At 46.9% G+C, this 19,934-nt stretch overlaps 1 protein-coding gene across 1 annotated transcript in view; it reads left to right on the top strand.

The window, feature by feature from the left end:
• Nucleotides 1-19,934, top strand: part of LOC124612534 (1-phosphatidylinositol 4,5-bisphosphate phosphodiesterase gamma-1) — a 258,728-nt gene that overhangs the window by 14,842 nt on the left and 223,952 nt on the right. Inside the window, exons 2-6 of the mRNA XM_047140800.1 lie at nucleotides 5,552-5,701; nucleotides 18,654-18,792; nucleotides 18,877-19,039; nucleotides 19,132-19,335; nucleotides 19,748-19,863. Of these exons, the coding sequence (XP_046996756.1) occupies nucleotides 5,552-5,701; nucleotides 18,654-18,792; nucleotides 18,877-19,039; nucleotides 19,132-19,335; nucleotides 19,748-19,863 (772 nt within the window). The remainder of the gene's footprint in view (nucleotides 1-5,551; nucleotides 5,702-18,653; nucleotides 18,793-18,876; nucleotides 19,040-19,131; nucleotides 19,336-19,747; nucleotides 19,864-19,934) is intronic.

The raw sequence follows: 19,934 nt of genomic DNA, 5'->3' as shown, positions 1-19,934 counted from the left end.
CAACACCTTAATTTTTCACTCCCTGCAACCTTTCGAATGGGCGAGAGCCACACGCCACCTTGGCTCCAGGCTCAGGTTCACGTCCACCTTGACCTCTGCTCGCTCCCAAAGGAGGTTACCCCCGGTTCAGTCTACCACTCCCGTTTTGTTGAACTTCGTTCGAAGTTCATTAATATGACCTTCATTTATACAGATGGCTCTAAGACCAATGACGGGGTCGGGTGTTCCTTTATTGTCGGGGCACAAAGTTTCAAATACCGGCTCCATGGCCATTGTTCGGTCTTCACAGCTGAGCTCTTTGCCCTCTACCAGGCTGTTCTTTACATCTGCCGCCACCGACATTCTGCTTATGTCATCTTCTCCGATTCCCTGAGCGCCATCCATAGCCTCAGTGATCCGTATCCGGTTCACCCTTTCGTGCACCGGATACAACGCTCTCTTCAGCAGCTGGTGGACGTCGGTTCTCCGGTTAGCTTTATGTGGGTTCCTGGCCATGTCGGTATCCCTGGGAACGAAGCTGCAGATGCCGCGGCCAAGGCTGCGGTCCTCCAGCCTCGGACAGCTTCTTGTTGTGTCCCTTCGTCGGATTGTAGCAGGGTAATTTGTCGGCGCATTTTATCGCTGTGGCATGCCGATTGGGCTGCACTTACGGACAACAAGCTTCGGGCCTTGAAACCTCTTCCCGCAGCTTGGACGTCCTCCTCCCGCCCTTCTCGGCGGGAGGAGGTCGTTTTGGCCCGGTTACACATTGGACACTGCCAGTTCAGCCATCGCCATCTGCTGACGGCTGCGCCGGCGCCGTTCTGCCAATGTGGGCAATTGCTGACGGTCCGCCACATTTTAACGTCCTGTCCGGATTTTAATACACTGCATCTTGAGCTTGGCCTGCCATGTACTCTAGACGCCATTTTAGCGGATGACCCACGAGCAGCTGCTCGCGTTCTTCGTTTTATCACTTTGACAAACCTCTCTAAGGACATTTGATTATGCTGTTTTTTTAATCCTATGCCTGTCAGTCTATCTTTTATCGTGTTTTCCCTTTTAGTTGTTGTTTTAAACTTGTGCCTCGCGGTGCATTCTTAACGTAGTCTGGGCGCTAATGACCATTGAAGTTGTGCGCCCTAAAACCACAAAAAAAAAAAAAAAAAAAAAAAAAAAAAAAAAAAAAAAAAAAAAAAAAAAAAACCCTCTCTCTCTCTCTCTCTCTCTCTCTCTCTCTCTCTCTCTCTCTTTCTCTGTGTGTGTGTGTGTGTGTGTGTGTGTGTGAAAAAATCTAATTCTTTCTTCTCAGTCAAGTAAGACTAGTCGTTAATGTAATGCAAGTACTGTAAGTATCACACTATTGAAGCATGTGAACTGTCCATTTTAGTTTCACCTCATGTCAAATACTGGCGTACTGACAAAAGTCTCACAGTGTGTTTACTGCCATATGAAATTTGTTGTTATCAGTTAATCATTGTTTTAAACCTACAGTGACGTTCATAAATATAATACTAGAAATAGAAATGCTTTACGCTACCCATCAATCAGGCTTAGTCTGCACAAGAAGCAGTGAGGTAATCAGCCATAAAGATCTTTGGCAACTTATCCAGTGATGTGCAGAATTGAATGGATAGTAAAATTAACTTCAGACAAAAAACTGAAATCATATCTGCTTGACAACTCCTAATCTGTAGAAAAATTTATGGAAGTGATGTAGTGTGAGATTTATTTATTTGTGTGTGTGTGTGTGTGTGTGTGTGTGTGTGTGTGTGTGGGGGGGGGGGGGGGGGGGGGGGGGGGTGAAACCGATGTCCGGAAACATACCATTTCCATGCTACAACCATTTGAAAACATGTTGGCAATGTAGCCACTTTTACAAGTAATTGATTAGGCGTTACCCAGTACATCGCTTGTTTTACAATTCCACTAATTAATAGCCAAAGAAATTACTTTTGTACTCATTGATAGGTTCTCTTCAACATGATACAGTATGATCTCTTCCAGTTCAAGTATGCAGTGCCTCCGTGGGGCACCACAATCACATCTGTCGATAGTGAGAATAGCCTTTCTTGAAGGTGTTGCATAATTGTGGTGAAAAAATATAAAGGTGGCGAGCAGTTCTTCTATTACTGGGAGCTCTGCTATTCAGAAGGATCATGTTGGTGTATTTTGCGAATGTGTACTCAACCATGTTGCTATAACACTCGCAGACATTTGAATGAGGCTCAAACCAGGTCAGAGGGGTAGGATAGATATCAAACAACATCAGCCAATCCACTGTTACCACTCTCCACAGGGCCTATCCTATTGCATTCCTACCTAGCAAACATGTTTTCAAATGGCTGTAGCATGGAAATGCTATGTTTCCGGACATAACTGAATGTTTGTGTGGATGGAATTCAGATGTTGTAAATTCATCTGAATTCCATCCACACAAACACTCAGTTTACGATGGAAGTTGAAAAGGATGGCTGCCTACCATTTCTTGACGTCGTGGTTAAACGCAGGGTGGATGGGTCATTGGGGTATTCTGTCTATCGAAAACCCACGCATAGGATCTGTACCTGCAGGCGTCAAGCTGTCATCACCCGTCACAAACTATGGGTGTCCTTTGAACGTTGGTGCATAGGACACATGTCGTGTCTGATAAAGACAGCATTGCAGACGAATTAGAGCATTTGAAATCGGTATTTCAACAACATGGATATTCTGCACATCAGGTCAGTACTGCTTTAAGGAGGAAAAAACGTGACCACCCACAAGATCAAGAGGATAAGGAGGTGTTTAAGTCCAGAGCATTTCTCCCATATGTCGGGAACATTTCATCGAAAGTAGGCAGAATTTTAAAGAAACATCGTGTGAAAGCAATCTTCCGGCCGCCTACAAAGACTCGTGCTCTTCTGGGCTCAGCCAAGGATGATCTGGGATTACGGAAGGCTGGAATTTATAAAATACCTTGCGAGTGTGGGAAAGCCTACATTGGTCAAACCACTCGCACAGTACATGACCACTGCATTGAACATGAGCACCACACTCGCCTTTTACAGCCCAGTAAGTCGGCCATAGCCGAACATTGTATTTCCACAGGACATACTATGGATTATTCGGCCACGAAAATCTTGGCCCCATCGAGATCCTTCTGGGATTCAGTTGTGAAGGAATCCGTGGAAATACGTTTAGCGGAAAATCTCATTAATCGTGATGGCGGCTTTTTATTGAATAAGGCCTGGGACCCGTTGATTTCTTTAATTTCAACCAAAAGAAAACTTTTTATGGCTTCTGAGATGTCGAGCGACAAGTAATTTTAATTTTAATATTGAAATTTTGCATTTTATTGTTTTGGACATGTCTGCGTGCATGTTTTACTTTTTCACGCATTCGTTTGCGCTCTATAGATGCAATAATATTGTAGAGGGCCTTGGAATCAACAGGTGGCTCGCATGCTACGGTTACTTGCGCGTGCGCGCCTGCGGCACTTTTACGTATAATTAGAGCGACTTGCACTAGCAATCTCCAGTGTCAAACACTCGCCTGAAGACGGCTGTAAGGCTGTCAGCCGAAATATCGTGGAAAGAAGTTGATGAGATCCGGCTGCAATCCCGAAATCTTGTGGAATATTCGATACACCGGGAAAATTTCAAGAGTCACTCTGTATTTGTAAAACTGACTAGCTCTGTATCAAAGTGAGAGATTGAATTTATGATCCCTGCAACATGCAAATAACCATCTGACTGACTGACTGACTGACTGACTGACTGACATCCCTCTGCTGCCTGTTATTTAAATAACGAGGCGTTCACTGAACCACATATTCCATAAAAATGCTATTGTGTTGGTAGGTAAAGGTTATTTATCATTTAAAATTGTGTTGTGTTCTCTTCATGTCACATTTATGCACAAATGTCTCCTGGCAGTGCACTGCTCATTGCTTCAATCATTTATCACTATTGTATTCAGGGGAACTTAATTGTAGTTGTATACATGTCAGCTTTAACTGAAGCATCAAAAGTCAGATGATCCAATTGAGAGGAAGGGAAAAATGCACAAGATTAAAGTAACAAAATAAGTAACAACTTATTTAAAATTATGAACTGATAACACACAATTCTTGCACAGCTGCTGCATGTCCTGTCATAGACATCAGTTTGTTATTACACTCGAAGTTAAAGAAAGAAAGAAAAAGAAAAGAAAAGAAAAATCGCCATGAAGGGATTAACCGAATGGGACAAAAAATTGGTGGAAGTGATGTACATGTACAGTCAAACAAGTGATTACAATTTCAGAAAAATTGGATGATGGAGAAAGAACTTCACAAATTGAGCAAGTCAAAAAGGTGTTGGTCCATTTCTGCCGCTTATACAAGCAGTTATTAGGCTTGGCGTTGATCGATACAGTTGTTGGATGTCCTTCTGAGGGGTATTATGCTAAATTATGCCCAGTTGGCACATTAGAACATCAAAATTCCGAGGTGGTTGTAGGTTCCCTGCCCATAATGCTCCAAATGTTCTCAATTGGGAAGAGATCCGTTGACCTTGCTGGGCAAGGTAGGGATTGGCAAGCATGAAGACAAGCAGTATAAACTGTCGCTGGACGTGGGCGGGCACTCTCTTGCTGAAATGTAAACCCGGGATGGTTTGCCAGAAAGGGAAACATAGAATATTGGCAACGTATCACGTAAGTGTGCCCCAGATGACAACCAAAAGGGTCCTGCTATAAAAAGAAGTGGCACCCCAGGTTGTCAGGCCATGTGGTGGGTGACTGTCAGGCTGGTATTCCACTGCTACCAAGGGCATGTGCAGACAAATCTTCAGCTGGAATCTCATTGACTGGACCAGAATTGTCTTCAGTGATGAGTCCTGCTTCAAATTGAACCACAGTAACATCCGAAGACGTGCTTGGAGATGCCCTGGACAGTGGTGGGATTCCAACCGGACTCTTGCCCATCATATGACCTGACAACCAGAAGTGATAGTCTGTTGCACCATTTCCTTTCATAGCAGGACAGTGCTATGTCTACCATATTCTATCCCCATTTTGTTGCATGGCAAGTCATCCTGCACTTACATTTCAGCAAGAGTATGCCCACCCGTATAGAGCGAGAGTTTCTACTGCTTGTCTTCATGCTTGCCAAACACTACCTTGGGCAGCAGGGTCACCGGATATCTCCCCAACTGAGAATGTTTTGAGCTTTATGGGCAGGGCCCCACAACAAGCTTGGGATTTTGATGATCTAACACTCCAGTTGGGCATAATTTGGCATGAAATCCCTCAGGGGGACATCCAACAAGTCTGTCAATCAGTTCCAAGCTGAGTAACTGCTTGCATAAGGGTCAGAGATGGACCAACACAATATTGGTGTGCTAAATTTGAGAAGCTCTTTCTCCTGAATAAATCATTCAATTTTTCTGAAATTGTATTCATTTGTTTGTCTGTTCATGTAAGTTGACATCTGTTAACTATTTCCATCCCATTTGGGTAATTCACTCATGATTAGTTTCTTTTAAAAAGAGTTTACAAGGAGGAGATGTGTGTAATAATGTGTGTAATAATATCGTTTTCTTTGTTGCAGTGGACTTGAGGGAAGTAAAAGAGGTTCGCATAGGAAAAAACTCAAAGGATTTTGAAAAATGGCCAGAGGAAGCAAAGCGAATGGAGAATTTAAAATGTTTTGTTATATATTATGGCTTAGAATTCAGACTGAAAACACTATCAATAGCAGGTAATAAATTTTCTGTTATTTTGTTAGTTATATGTGCTTGCATATTTTTTGTTGTAGCCATAGTGGCTATGGTTGAAGAAAAAAAATTATCAGAGATAAATGTAACCTTTAATAAAACAAGCTCATTCAGCTCTCTTTATGCTTCACTTTCAGTGCAACTGCTGTACACTTATATATAGACTGAATTTGAAGGTTGATTAATGGAAAGATTTCTTTGGCTCTTACCATGAGATACTTTGGGATCTTCAAAGTCTCACATGTGTCCATGGCGAGAATGCCCTTGCTGTTAATGTACCACGTGTGAGACAAACATTGTGGTCTCCTTACAGGTCCGAGGGTTAGAATAGCCCCAAGGTATTCCTGCCTGTCGTAAGAGGCGACTAAAAGGAGTCCCACACATTTTGACCTTCATTTGATTGTCCCCTGTCGGGTTTGACCGCCATTTTTCAAAATTTTCCCGTAGAGTGAGCCAATTGGGAAAGGGCACCTTACATGGTCATTGTGTCCATTTTGCATTGAGATCTTTAGCCAACTTTCTCGTTGTCGCATTGCAGTCCCACCCATTCTCCATCTCTTGGGCGAGGACACCTTCCTGGGTGTGTTTTCCACCATGCACTATGCAGTGTCACTTCCTGTGCTGACGATGCCCATGGACTTGTTTGCACCTGATATCTAGCGTGGTAGCCAGTCCATTGTGGTGGGGCTGCCATGTGCCCTGCTGGTTGTAGCCCCCTGACAACACAGGGATTGCTCTGCTGATGCCTGCACCTTTAACTCCCCACGTATGCCAATGAGTAGACGCCCATCACCCTGGGGCATCGGGACTCCTGGCAATGGCCATCCTGCCAGGTGGCCTTTGGTGTGGTAAGGTGGTGCCCATGGGGAGGGCTCCCGGTCGGAGTGGGTGGTATCAGGGTGGATGACATGCCATGAAGTGTAATATGTCATCTCTTGCTGGTGGTCTGCTGCCAGCAGTATCTAAGTGGGCAACTTTAATGCTAAGAAATATCACCCAAAGTCATTCCCCTCCCTGGCCACACCATGGGAAGAAAGCTAGGCTTAAGGATGGCAGTGAAGCTTAATTGACCCGGTACCTCGTATGTATGAGAGTTGATGGGGAATCTTTCATGTCCATGAAGACTCAGTTTTTTGTGGAGCATTTGGAGGACAAGTTTGGGGAGATGGAAGGCTTGTCCAAAATGCGCCCTGGGTCAGTTTTGATAAAATCAGCATCCTCTGCCCAGTCACAGGCATTACTCGCTTGTGGCAAGTTTGGGGATGTTTCTGTTACCATCACACCTCATAAGAGCTTAAATATAGTCCAGGGTATTATAGTCCACAGGGACCTTCTTTTGCAGTTTGACGATTAGCTGTGCGCCAGTTTAGAGCAGAGAGGTGTTCATTTCATCTGGCGTGTCCATTAGAGCCCAAGGGATAACCAGGTTGCCACCAGTGCCTTCATATTGGCCTTTGAGGGTGACACATTGCCCGAGAACCCCCCAGGGGATCCACAACTCTTTTGTGGATACGTGCGTAGCGAGCACGGGGCCCCGAGCTAATGTGGCCTTCCTTCCTTTCCGGGCTGCATACCTTCCCTTTCCACATCCTTCCCCATCCCCTGTCTTCACCCCCCCCCCCCCCCCCCTTCACCTCTTGCTCTTTCCTTCACTTTCTCCCCCTCTGGGAGTATGGTTTGCGCCTACGTCCGGAGACGGACGCTTGTAAATGTACCACATTCTTCTTCTTCCTTCCTTGCTTGTATGTCTTCTTCCTTCCTTTGTCCATCTCCTTTCCTTACCTCTTCTCTTTACCCTTTTCTCCGCTGCGGCGTTTGAGACCCCCTCTTCTTTCCTTTCCCTTTCTCTTTCTTCCTCCCTGTGCGTGTCTGAAGGCCGACCCACGCACTTCCATGCGTAGCCGGTGACGGGGTAACGCGTAATTCCCCGCCCCGGGTAGACAGGTAGGACACGTACGTACCCCCTGGTAAAGGCCAGGCCCAGGGAGGGGTGATTACCCGAGCTGATACCTTCCGAAAGTGCCGATTGGTCCCTCCGTCCGTATGTCGGGAGGTGTGACCTGAGGTGTGAACAATCACCTAAGGCGGGTGTGCCCTCGGTGAGGGCCCCCACAAGGGAGGAGCGCGCCATCGGAGACGCCGGTAATCATGGGGGATTCTTCCGCAATGGTTTCCTCACCTTCCACTATGTCTGCTCACAAACGTAAGTTCACTGAGTCTCAGCCACAGACGGTTCTTCCATCGTTGCCACAGTTTCTTGTTGTTTCTCGGTCTGACGAAGGTCACGACTTTTCCACGGTCAACCCTTTCATTATTCAGAAAGGTGTCGACGCAATTGCGGGTCCTGTAAAGTCTTGTTCCAGATTACGGAATGGTACCCTGTTGTTAGAACCACACAGTGCCCTCCAGGCTCAAAAATTGCTGCGTACTTCTCTGCTCCACACCTTCCCTGTCCGGGTGGAACCGCACCGTACCTTAAATTCCTCACGTGGAGTCGTTTATACACGCTCCCTCGATGGATTGTCTGACGAAGAAATTCAGCACTACCTGTCTGACCAGGGCGTCACCGCTGTTCATCGGGTTATGAAAAGGGTTGACTCGAACATCATTCCAACCCGCACTGTCTTCTTGACTTTTGACAAAGTTCAACTCCCATCAAAAATCAAAGCAGGCTATGAGATAATTTCCGTTCGCCCTTATGTCCCAAACCCTACGCGTTGCTATCGATGTCAGCGGTTTAATCACACCAGCCAGTCCTGTTCCAATCCGGCCAAATGTGTTACGTGTGGCAGGGATGCCCATGAGGGTGCTTGTCCACCTCCATCCCCTCGCTGCATCAACTGTATGGGTGACCACGCTGCTTCCTCTCGAGATTGCCCTGTTTTTAAGGACGAAAAGCTGATCCAGGAAATAAGAGTGAAGGAAAAGGTGTCGACCTTTGCTGCTCGAAAGTTACTCGCCAGTCGACAGCCCACCGTGCCTCAGAAAGGAAAATACAGCGCTGTCCTTGCTTCTTCTCGGCCAACAAAGGAGGCGGCCACGCAGACTTGCGACCTCACATTTAGTACCACGGCCGTCAGATCGGCCAGCGCAAAGATCGCCCGTTCAACCTCACCTCTTTCGCCTGCCCACTCTCTGGCTCACCCTTCGTCGGGTTCTGCTAAATCTCGAGCCCAAAAGTCAGACGCCAAGTCTTCGAAAAAAGAGCATTCTCGTGAAGAGTTTTTACGTACTGCAACTTCACAACCATCGGTTCCTCCTTCATCTAAACATACCTCCAAGAAGGCTACGAAGAAACACAGTTCCTCTCCTTCTCCGCCAAGGCGTGTCCCATCTACAGCACCACCTGGCGGAAATCGCCCTCGGCCATCTTCTGTGTCGCCGAGGCGCACTGTTGGTGGCCGGTCAACTGGCCGATCGTTGGTGGCAGGAGCTGCTCCTGACCAACCTATGGATCAGGATCTTCTGCCTTCGACTGAATGCCATTCCATGCTGTCGGTCGCAAGCTCTGAGCAGTCGTTGAGTTGACAGCACCCTTGGTGTCGTTCCTCCATTTTCTGTTCACCCTATGTCCATTATCCACTGGAATATCCGCGGCATTCGCGCCAATCGGGAGGAATTGTCGATCCTCTTACGATCCTACTCGCCGGTCATCTTCTGTCTTCAGGAAACAAAGCTGCGTCCCCATGACCGCTTTGTTCTCCCTCATTTTCAGTCCGTCCGATATGACCTCCCCTCAGTTGAAGGCACTCCAGCCCATGGAGGACTCATGATTCTGCGCCATGATACTCTCCATTATCACCCAATCCCCTTAAACACTTCCTTCCAAGCTGTCGCCGTCCGTCTTTCCCTTTCTGGATACACGTTCTCTCTTTGTACGCTATACATTCCATCGTCTACAACAATGGCACGAGCTGATCTCCTTCATCTTCTTGATCAGCTTCCACCCCCCTATTTGCTGGTTGGGGACTTCAATGCCCACCACCCGCTTTGGGGATCTCCACATCCTTGTCCACGTGGCTCACTATTGCTAGACGTCTTCCACCAAGCGGATCTAGTCTGCCTCAACACTGGGGTCCCTACATTTTTGTCTGCCTCCACGGCAAATTTATCCCATTTGGACCTTGCGGTCGGTACTGTTCCGCTAGCTCGGCGCTTCGAATGGTTCGCCCTTGATGATACACACTCGAGTGACCACTTTCCATGTGTTCTTCGACTGCAGCCTCAACTGCCATATATGCGCTCGCGACGCTGGAAGTTTGCCCAAGCCGATTGGACACTTTTTTCGTCTCTAGCGACATTCGATGACCGTCGCTTTCCCAGCGTCGACGATGAGGTCACACATTTTACCGACGTTATTCTCACAGCTGTGGAACGTTCAATACCACGCACCTCCGAATTGCCCCGGCGCCCTCCAGTTCCTTGGTGGAACGAGGCCTGCCGTGACGCAATACGTGAGCGGCGACGTGCTCTTCGCATTTTCCGTCACCATCCAACTTTGGCCAACTGTATCCGATATAAGCAGCTCCGTGCGCGATGCCGTCGCGTCATCCGCGATAGCAAGAAGGCAAGCTGGAAATTCTTTACTAGCTCATTTAACAACTTCACTCCCTCCTCGGAAGTTTGGAGTCGGCTTCGACGGTTCTCAGGCGCGCCTAGTTTCTCCCCGGTCTCTGGGCTCACTGTCGCGCATGATACCTTAGTGGACCCCGTCGCAATTTCTAACTCATTGGGTCAGCACTTTGCTGAGATTTCGAGCTCTTCAAATTACCCGCCAGCGTTTCTCCCGAAGAAACGTGCAGCAGAAGTGCGGCATCTTGCTTTCTCCTCTCAAAATCGCGAAAGCTACAATACTGTTTTCTCCATGCGCGAACTCCAACATGCACTCTCTACTTCTCGCTCCTCCGCCCCAGGACCGGATCGTATCCATGTCCAAATGTTGCTGCATTTATCAACCCATAGCCTGCGTCACCTCCTTCGCCTTTATAATCGAATTTGGACCGACAGTACCTTTCCCAGGCGATGGCGGGAAGCTATTGTCGTTCCCGTTCCGAAACCTGGAAAGGACAAACATCTCCCCTCTAGCTATCGCCCCATTTCTCTCACGAGTAGTGTCTGTAAGGTTTTGGAGCGTATGGTGAATTACCGTTTAGCTTGGTGGCTGGAGTCCCGCAGTCTTTTAACACCAGCCCAATGCGGATTCCGAAAGCATCGTTCTGCTGTTGACCATCTTGTTGCTCTCTCCACTTATATCATGAACAATTTTCTCCGGAAACGCCAAACGGTAGCAATATTTTTTGATCTGGAGAGAGCGTACGATACCTGTTGGAGGACAGGCATCCTCCGCACGCTGTTCTCTTGGGGCTTTCGAGGCCGGCTGCCCCTTTTTCTTCGCGAATTTATGGCAGAGCGCACATTTAGGGTGCGGGTGAACACTACTCTCTCCCGTACTTTCTCCCAAGAAAACGGGGTACCCCAGGGCTCCGTGCTGAGTGTTGTACTGTTTGCCATCGCCATTAATCCAATTATGGATTGTCTCCTTCCTGATGTCTCGGGCTCCCTCTTTGTGGACGATTTTGCGATCTACTACAGCTCTCAACGGACCAGCCTTCTTGAAAGACGTCTTCAAGGATGTCTCGATCGCCTCTACTCGTGGAGCATCGAAACCGGCTTCCGTTTCTCACCCAGTAAGACCGTTTGTGTTAATTTTTGGCGACGTAAGGAGTTTCTTCCGCCCTCCTTACATCTAGGTCCTGTCAACCTTCCGTTTTCCGACGTCGCTAAATTCTTGGGTCTTATGTTTGACAGAAAACTGTGCTGGTCCTCCCACGTTTCCTATCTTTCGGCTCGCTGTCTGCGTTCCCTTAACACCCTCCGTGTCCTGAATGGTACCTCTTGGGGAGCGGACCGGGTGGTCCTTCTCCGCCTCTATCGCGCCTTAGTGCGCTCGAAATTGGATTATGGAAGCATAGTCTACTCCTCTGCTCGGCCGTCTATTCTTCGGCGTCTCGACTCTATCCACCACCGTGGATTACGTTTAGTGTCTGGAGCTTTTTACACTAGCCCTGTGGAAAGCCTTTATGCTGAGACTGCTGAACCTCCGCTGTCCAATCGGCGGGCAGTCCTTCTGAGTCGTTATGCTAGCCATTTGTCTTCCATGCCTGCTAATCCAGCCCATAACCTTTTTTTCGACGCCTCCTTTGATGTCGGGTATGCAGGCCGCTCCTCCTCCCTACTACCCCCGGGAGTCCGCTTCCGTCAACTGCTCCATTCTCTTTCCTTCCGCTTTCCTAAAACCTTCTTGACAACTTGGGGTACAGCACCGCCTTGGCACCGTCCCCGTATCGACTTGCTCAGAGAGCTATGTCAATTTCCCAAAGATGGTACCCCTACACTTGTTTACCGTCGGGCATTTGCTGCTCTATGTGCACAAATGACGGAAGCCACATTTATTTACACCGATGGCTCGAAAACATCGTTAGGTGTAGGGAGTGCCTATATTGTTGGCGACACCCCAAATCACTTTCGGCTTCCCGACCAGTGTTCGGTTTATACTGCAGAGCTTTACGCTGTTCTCCAGGCTGTCCACTACATCCGCCGCCATCAGCGGATACAGTACGTAATCTGCTCAGATTCTCTCAGCTCTCTCCTAAGTCTCCAAGCTCTTTACCCTGTGCACCCTCTGGTCCACCGGATTCAGGACTGTCTGCGCTTGCTCCACCTGGGGGGCGTCTCAGTGGCGTTCCTCTGGCTCCCGGGACACGCTGGTATCTGTGGAAATGAGGCGGCCGATATAGCGGCCAAGGCTGCAGTATCTCTTCCTCGGCCAGCTCTTCAGTCTCTTCCGTTTACCGATCTACGGAGCGGTTTATGTCGCCAAGTTACTCATTTATGGCATGCGCATTGGTCAACACTTCCCCACAATAAATTGCGGGAAGTGAAAGCCGTTCCTTGCGCTTGGACCTCTTCCTCCCGAACGCGTCGTCGGGAGGAGGTAATTTTAGCTCGACTCCGGATAGGGCACTGTCTTTTTAGTCATCGACATCTTTTAAGCGGTGATCCTCCCCCACTCTGTCCCCACTGCTCTCAGCTGTGGACGGTCAGACACCTTTTAATTGAGTGCCCCTACTTTAATCCATTACGCTCCCGTCTACAGCTATCGCCTGATCTATCGTCGATTTTAGCAGATGACACGCGCTCAGCTGACCGCGTTCTACAGTTTATTAGTGACAGTGAAATGACGTCAGTCATTTGAAGCTTTTTTTTTGTGGACAACCAACCCCTTTCTATAGTGGACTTTTAAGCATTCCTTCTGCCTTTAGTTTCTCCAATTTTCTGACTATGTTTCCATTGCTGCTGATTTTAAATTTTGTTTTTTTCCTGTTTTCTACGTCACGGGCTGGGCGCTAATGACCATAGAAGTTTTGCGCCCTAAAACCACAAACAAAAAAAAAAAAAAAAAAAAAATTGCCCGAGAAGGTCAAGGTGATGGTCTACTGTTGTGACGTCAAGCCATATATCCCTCCCCTGATGCGGTGCTTTAAGTGCTGGAAGTTCGGTCATGTCTTCCCACTGTGTACTTCCAGCCCTACCTGTCGAGATTGTGGATGTCCATCGCATCCCAATAATCCATGTGCCCCACCTCCCATCTGTGTCCACTGTGGAGAGCGTCGTTCACCTTGATCGTCAGACTGCAGAATTTTACAGAAAGAGAGGAAAATCATAGAATATAAGTTTGTTTGTGTGTGTGTGTGTGTGTGTGTGTGTGTGTGTGTGTGTGGGTGTGTGTGGTTTGAGGTTTTCGGGCGCTAAATAGCATGGTCATCAGTGCCCAAATGCATAGGCCAAGAGGAATTTTGAGTGCCTACATCCTGTGGCTATGGCCACCTCATATGCCACCGCTACGAGAACAATTGGAGAACAATTGTCGCCCCATCAGTTCCTTGAATTCCTGTTGCCTCTCAGAACTGGGAGACACCACTTGCCCCCTTGACGAGGGGGTGGGTGTGGGGGGGGGGGGCACTTCCATTCCTGTTGCTCCTGCACCACCCAACCTTTGGGGATTTCGGTCCCCACTTATGAGCCAGAGAAGCGTAAGGCTTCTTTGACTCCTCTCGCTAGTAAGGGGTCCCTTGGGTCACTCCCTTCCCAGGTTTCTGCTAGTGGGAAAGATGACACCCGCCAGTGGCAGAAGAGCCCAAAAGCAGCTGGTCATAGGGCTTCACGCTCATCCTTAGTCTCGGAGACTGATTCAATGAAGTCCTCCCAGCCAGGGAAACCCAAGGAACAGCACAAGAAATCGAAAAAGAAGACCCATAAGAACTAGGAACTTGCGATGGCACCCACACCACCGCTACCTACTAGCTCTGCATTTGAGGATGGAGATTCTGGCTTCCACTGAGGACCTGGATCTCGCCGGACCCTCAGACACAATGGATACAGGCTGCTCAGGCAAAAAATCAGTGGCAGCAGATGACTCCGAGATGTAAACTGCCTCATTGAATTTTCCATGCCTTCCCATTCTCACAATGACGTCATCCCCCAGTCGAATTGTGCAGGTTTTTTCCATGGTCTGGCTGAGCTACGGTAAGTGTTAAGCTTTACACCTGCTTTCTGCATTGCCCTCCAGGAAACCTGGTTCCCATCAATGCGGACCCTTCCCCTCCACGGGTATAAGGGATATTACAGGAACCGTAGCAACTGTAATTGAGTGTCAGGTGGAGTTTGCCTTTGTGTCCTAAACTCAGTCTGTAGTGAAACTGTTCCCCTTCAAACCCCTCTTGAAGCTGTGGCTGTCAGAATATGGATGACGCAGAAAATAACTGTCTGCAATGTATATCTTCCTCCAGATGGTGCAGTACCCCTGAATGTATTAGCTGCACTAACTGATCAGTTCCCTAAACCTTTCCTACTTTTGGGAGATTTCAGTGTGGCTCGAGGTAGTTACTCGGTCATTGATTTATCAATTTACAGCCCAGTACTTTTCCCATCTATCCACTGGAGAGCACATGGCATCGTGTGTGGTAGTGACCACTTGCCCATCTTCCTGTCACTGCCCCAGCATATGTTGACTCTCCCACACATAGTAATATCGATTTGATTGTTGAGCAGGTGACTACCACAATTGTTTCTGCTGCAGAAAACGTGATCCCTCGCTCTTTAGGGTGCCCCCAGCAAAAGACAGTTCCTTGGTGGTCGCTGGAAGTCGCCGAGGCAATTACAGATCGTCAGTGAGCTCTACAGCGACATAAGTGACTCCCTTCCCTAGAGCATCTGATAACCTTTAAGCAGCCCCGTGCCCGTGTACACCAGCTTATAAAACGATGGTAACAGGAGTGTCGGGAGAGGTACGTGTCGACCATTGGGTACCATACGTCACCTTCCCAAGTCTGGACAAAGATCAGACATCTTTTTGGGTATCAAACCCCAGCAGGTGTCCCTGACTTTACTTTCAGTGGCATGCTATGTACCGACGCAAATGCAATTGCTGAGCACTATGCTTTAGCCTCTGGGCCGGAGAATTACCCCATAGCCATTCGCCCTCTCAAACTTTGGATGGAAAGGAAAGTCCTCTCGTTCACTACACACCATAGTGATCTGTCAGGGACGTATCTGCTGCAGTTCCCACTTGCCAAAACATCGCAATGGATATTTGTCGTCAAACCCCCCACCCCTCCTTGTATCAGCTATCTGGATGATTTTGTGCTCATATGGCCCTCCTTTGAGAATCTGCAGAACTTTTGGCTTCTATTTCAGACTCTGCCAGACATGGGTCTTGTGTGCAATCTGGATAAGTCACTCTTCTTTCAGCACACTGTTGAATACCTTGGGCACGTCCTTTCTCATTGTGTGATCCAGCCGATGAACAGTCACCTTGCTGACATTGATGCTCTTCCTTGATCCACTAATCTGAAGGAGCTCCAACTTTTCTAGGCAAAATTGTTGATCATCATAAATTCATCTCACAAGCAGCTACTATTGCGCATCTTCTTAATCAGTTACTGAAAAAGGCATGCTGTTTGATTGGATGTCTGTGTGTGACCAAGTGTTCACAACTTTGAAGGACAGTCTTTATTTAGCCCCTTTCTTCACCACATTACAACCAGATAAGTAGCATGTTTTGGTCACTGGAATGCCCCAGTTTGGAATGGGGACTGTGTTGGCCCATTGCAATCTTAACAGTTTGGAGCATCCAATAGTGTTTGTCTCAAAGGTGCGCAACACAACACAGAGAAATTATTCCCAAATTGAGAATGCTGTCACTATTATTTATTCGATCAAGAAATTTCATGTGGTTTCACATGGTTTGAAGTTTCGCTTTGTCGTTGACCACAAGCCATTAGTCTCCCTCTGTAGTCCCTCAGTGTATCTAGCAGACAAAATGGTTCCCAGGCTGCATTGGTGGGGCCTGTTCCTCAGCTGTTACCATTATGAGATTTATTTCCATCCAACGGCTCAGCACTCCAACAAGGGTATTTTCCCACATCTTTGTGTAGGTCCTGACCCTGTCTTCAACTAGGAGGAAATCCTTTGTTTTTATCTCAGTGAGAAAGCTCAGCAGGCAGTTGACAGCTTTCCTATCATGAGGTCAAATACTGCTCACGCTATAAGTGCAGATCCTGTTCTCTGCCAGGTGTGGCAACATATCCAGTGGAATGGCTGGAATGACCTGCAGCCTGAACGTTGTTTCTGCTCCATAATTATTTTGTACTGCATCCCAGAGTGACTTTTGTTGATGGTGTAATCTTCTTGATGACGGAACACACCATGCCGTGGGGGTTCATTATGACTTCCCTCAGGTGGGACACACTATGGCTCTTGCATCACAGCCACTGGGTGGGGTCAAGGACAAAAATGTGTGCACGCCACTGAATCTGCTGGCCTGTCAGTGGGGTACCTGGACATGTAATTGCTGCTTGTCCGAAGTGTGTAGGTCACAAGACTGCTCTGCGGTATTGTTATTCATTGTGGCTGGTGCCCACACAGCCCTGGGAATGTGCCCACTAGGATTTTGCTGGCCCATTCTGGGACACATTTTGGTTGCTCATCATTGGTGCATACTCCAGATTCCCATACATTGTTAATTGCTCCTCTGTGACAGTGAAGTCTAGTGCGTGTATACCCTCACCTGCATCTTTACCATTGAAGGTCTACTCTGCAATGTGGTGACAGAAAACAAGCTGCAGTTCACCTCTCAGATCTCTCAAGACTTTCATGTGCAGAATGGCATCCACCATGTTGGGGCACCTCTGTTTCTCTGCAGTCCATTAGGAGGCAGAACACCTCATATGGACCTTCAAGATGCAGATGGACTACATCTGGACACCCCAGTAGAAGAGGTACTCACGCATTTTGACAATTCTTACAGGTCAACTCCTTTTGGCAAGAGGAGCCCAGCAGAGTTACTCCAGATGCACTAGCCATGCGTAATGCTGCACCTCATAACACCAATCCCTCACTTGCTTCTTGCACTGCTATCAATGCACTGCACACCAGGGAGTACCACCAGGGCTCACACCTTCGGTCACTTTGATCTTTGGATTCTAGCAGTCGTCCACAGACAGCGAGGTCGGCGTGTCTTCTTGTGCTGTAGACAGGTGACAGTCTGGTGGCCTGCCATTGCAAATCATGGGTGGGGGAAAGGCTACTGCCACCTCAGTGTGCAGCTTCCGAGCCATCTCTTGGGACACCACCTCCTTCGTTGGTGTAGCCTCCTGTGCTGTGATTCCCCTTATTTACTACCTTTTCTGACTCACCTCCTCCCTCTCAAGCAACATACTCAGCAGCCAGTGCCAGGCGAAGTCCATCAGTGGGCAGAGATGCTGTGCAGCTCACAGGAGACACTTCAGCACATTCCTTCTCCTGCCCCTGACAGCCTGGACCTCCACATAGCTCCCATGCCAGCATTGGCACCCCTAGCAACTTGTGTCGCACTGCATTCTCTCTGCCCACAGTGGAGTCATCATCGTACAGGAACTTCCGGCCCTACTCTCCAACTGCTGCAAACAGTGAGCTTCTGTCTGCACTGTGGGCAGCAGTCTTCAATTCCTGGGAGGCTGTGGGCATCCCTCAGATGTCTATTTCTCATGAATTCTAATTGCAGTAACATTCCTTCAGTAATCAACTGAAGCCCTGATGGTGAAGCTGTGCTTAAAAATGCACATACCCACTCCAGATTGAGATATGGCTCCATAAAGAATTCTATAAAATCGAAAGTGATGGAGAAACGTAAGTATTTACAGACTGCAATGATTGAAAGACCGAGCGAGGTGGCGCAGTGGTTAGCACACTGGACTCGCATTCGGGAGAACGACGGTTCAATCCCGTCTCCGGCCATCCTGATTTAGGTTTTCCGTGATTTTCCTAAATCGCTTCAGGCAAATGCCGGGATGGTTCCTTTGAAAGGGCACGGCCGATTTCCTTCCCCATCCTTCCCTCACCCGAGCTTGCGCTCTGTCTCCAATGACCTCGTTGTCAGCGGGACGTTAAACACTAATCTCCTCCTCCTCCTCCTCCTCCTGCAATGATTGAAAGTAAATGAGCTATTGAAAAGATGGTAGATGGTTTTTATTTTTAAGTTTTCCACATATTAATATTGCTTCAGTAATACAGTTTTTAGTTTGTAATTCTTAATTTTACACAGCCGGCCATGGTGGCCAAGCGGTTCTAGGTGCTTCAGTCCGGAACCGCGTTGCTGCTATGGTCACAGGTTTGAATCCTGCCTCGGGCATGGATGTGTATGATGTCCTTAGGTTAGTTAGGTTTAAGTAGTTCTAAGTCTAGGGGACTGATGACCTTAGAGGTTAAGTCCCATAGTGCTTAGAGCCATTTGAACTAATCTTAATTTTACATTTTACAAGAAACATCTCTGAATGATGTTTGGGACCCAGAATAAATGGTTCCACTAATTATTAATACATCTCAATGTCTTGGTAGCTTTTTCAGAATCGGAGTGCACTTTGTGGATAAGAGGCCTTGACTACTTGGTTAATGATACAATAAGATCACCATACCCACTCCAGGTTGAGAGATGGCTCCGTAAAGAATTCTATAAAATGGAAAGTGGTAGAGAAACGTAAGTATTTACAGACTGCAGTGACTGAAAGTTCCCAGTGGTTATTGAAGCTTAATAAAATGACTTTTTCTTTTTGCATTTTAGTGTCACACTGAAAGACCTAAAGGCATTTCTTCCTCGTGTCAACTGCAAAATTCCAACAAATAAACTTCGGGATGTCTTTCAGGAAGTCGATACAAGGAAACGAATGGAACTAGGATTTGATGATTTTGCTACTCTTTACCAAAAGCTTATGTTTGATAACAATGTAAGACAATTTAGGCCTGTAAAATCAACATTTGTTTGCCACAGCTTCAACACAGAACAAATGATTAAGTATATTTCCATTATTTATTCCAGATGTATAGTGAAAGTTTTAGTAAGTTATTCTCTGATTACTCTGAAAATGGTAAAACAGTAACATTGCAAGAATTTCAAAGTTTTCTTAGCCAAGAGCAGAGAGACCCAATGGGAGATGACGAAAGAGAAGTTTCTTCATTTATGAGAAATTATTTGCAAGATTCACAGCGAAATGTCCAGGAGCCATACTTCACAATCTTTGAGGTATGGGTCAATAGATACTGATGTTGGTGTATTCACTTTTAATCAAAATATACTAAGTCATTGAGACGTTATATTTTGTCATATGCTATACATTACGTAGCATATGAGAAATATATTGTGGTCCAATGTACAATATATAAATAGTTAACAATCCCAATATATTCTAGACCAACTGCAAATGGTTTTTTTACTCTTTTAGTTTTTGATGTTTTCCTTACTAACATTTCTGTTAGCTATTGGTAAACACATGCCAAGGAATTGACTGCTTTTCTTTTTCTTCTTTGAAACTGTCAGCAGTTACCAAAGATGATGATGATGATTCATTTCATTTATTTATGTGTGTTTTATTTTTTGTTTGAGAAACTTTGTGATGAGTGAATGAAGTGCTTATTTGTGATGATATTGTTTTCAGTTTATGGATTTTCTTTTCTCAAAGCAAAATGAAATTTGGGATGAACGATATGATAAAGTCTACCAAGACATGACGAAACCGTTGTCACACTATTGGATTGCCTCGTCACACAACACGTAAGTAAACATCACACAGTAATAAAATACATCTACAAAACTAGTATTTTAAACCAGAGCAAATCATTATG

This window comes from Schistocerca americana, chromosome 4, assembly GCF_021461395.2.
Source record: "Schistocerca americana isolate TAMUIC-IGC-003095 chromosome 4, iqSchAmer2.1, whole genome shotgun sequence".
NCBI lineage: Eukaryota > Metazoa > Arthropoda > Insecta > Orthoptera > Acrididae > Schistocerca > Schistocerca americana.
The sequence above is the reverse complement of the archived record's forward strand: the minus strand, read 5'-3'. Positions and strand labels throughout refer to the sequence as shown.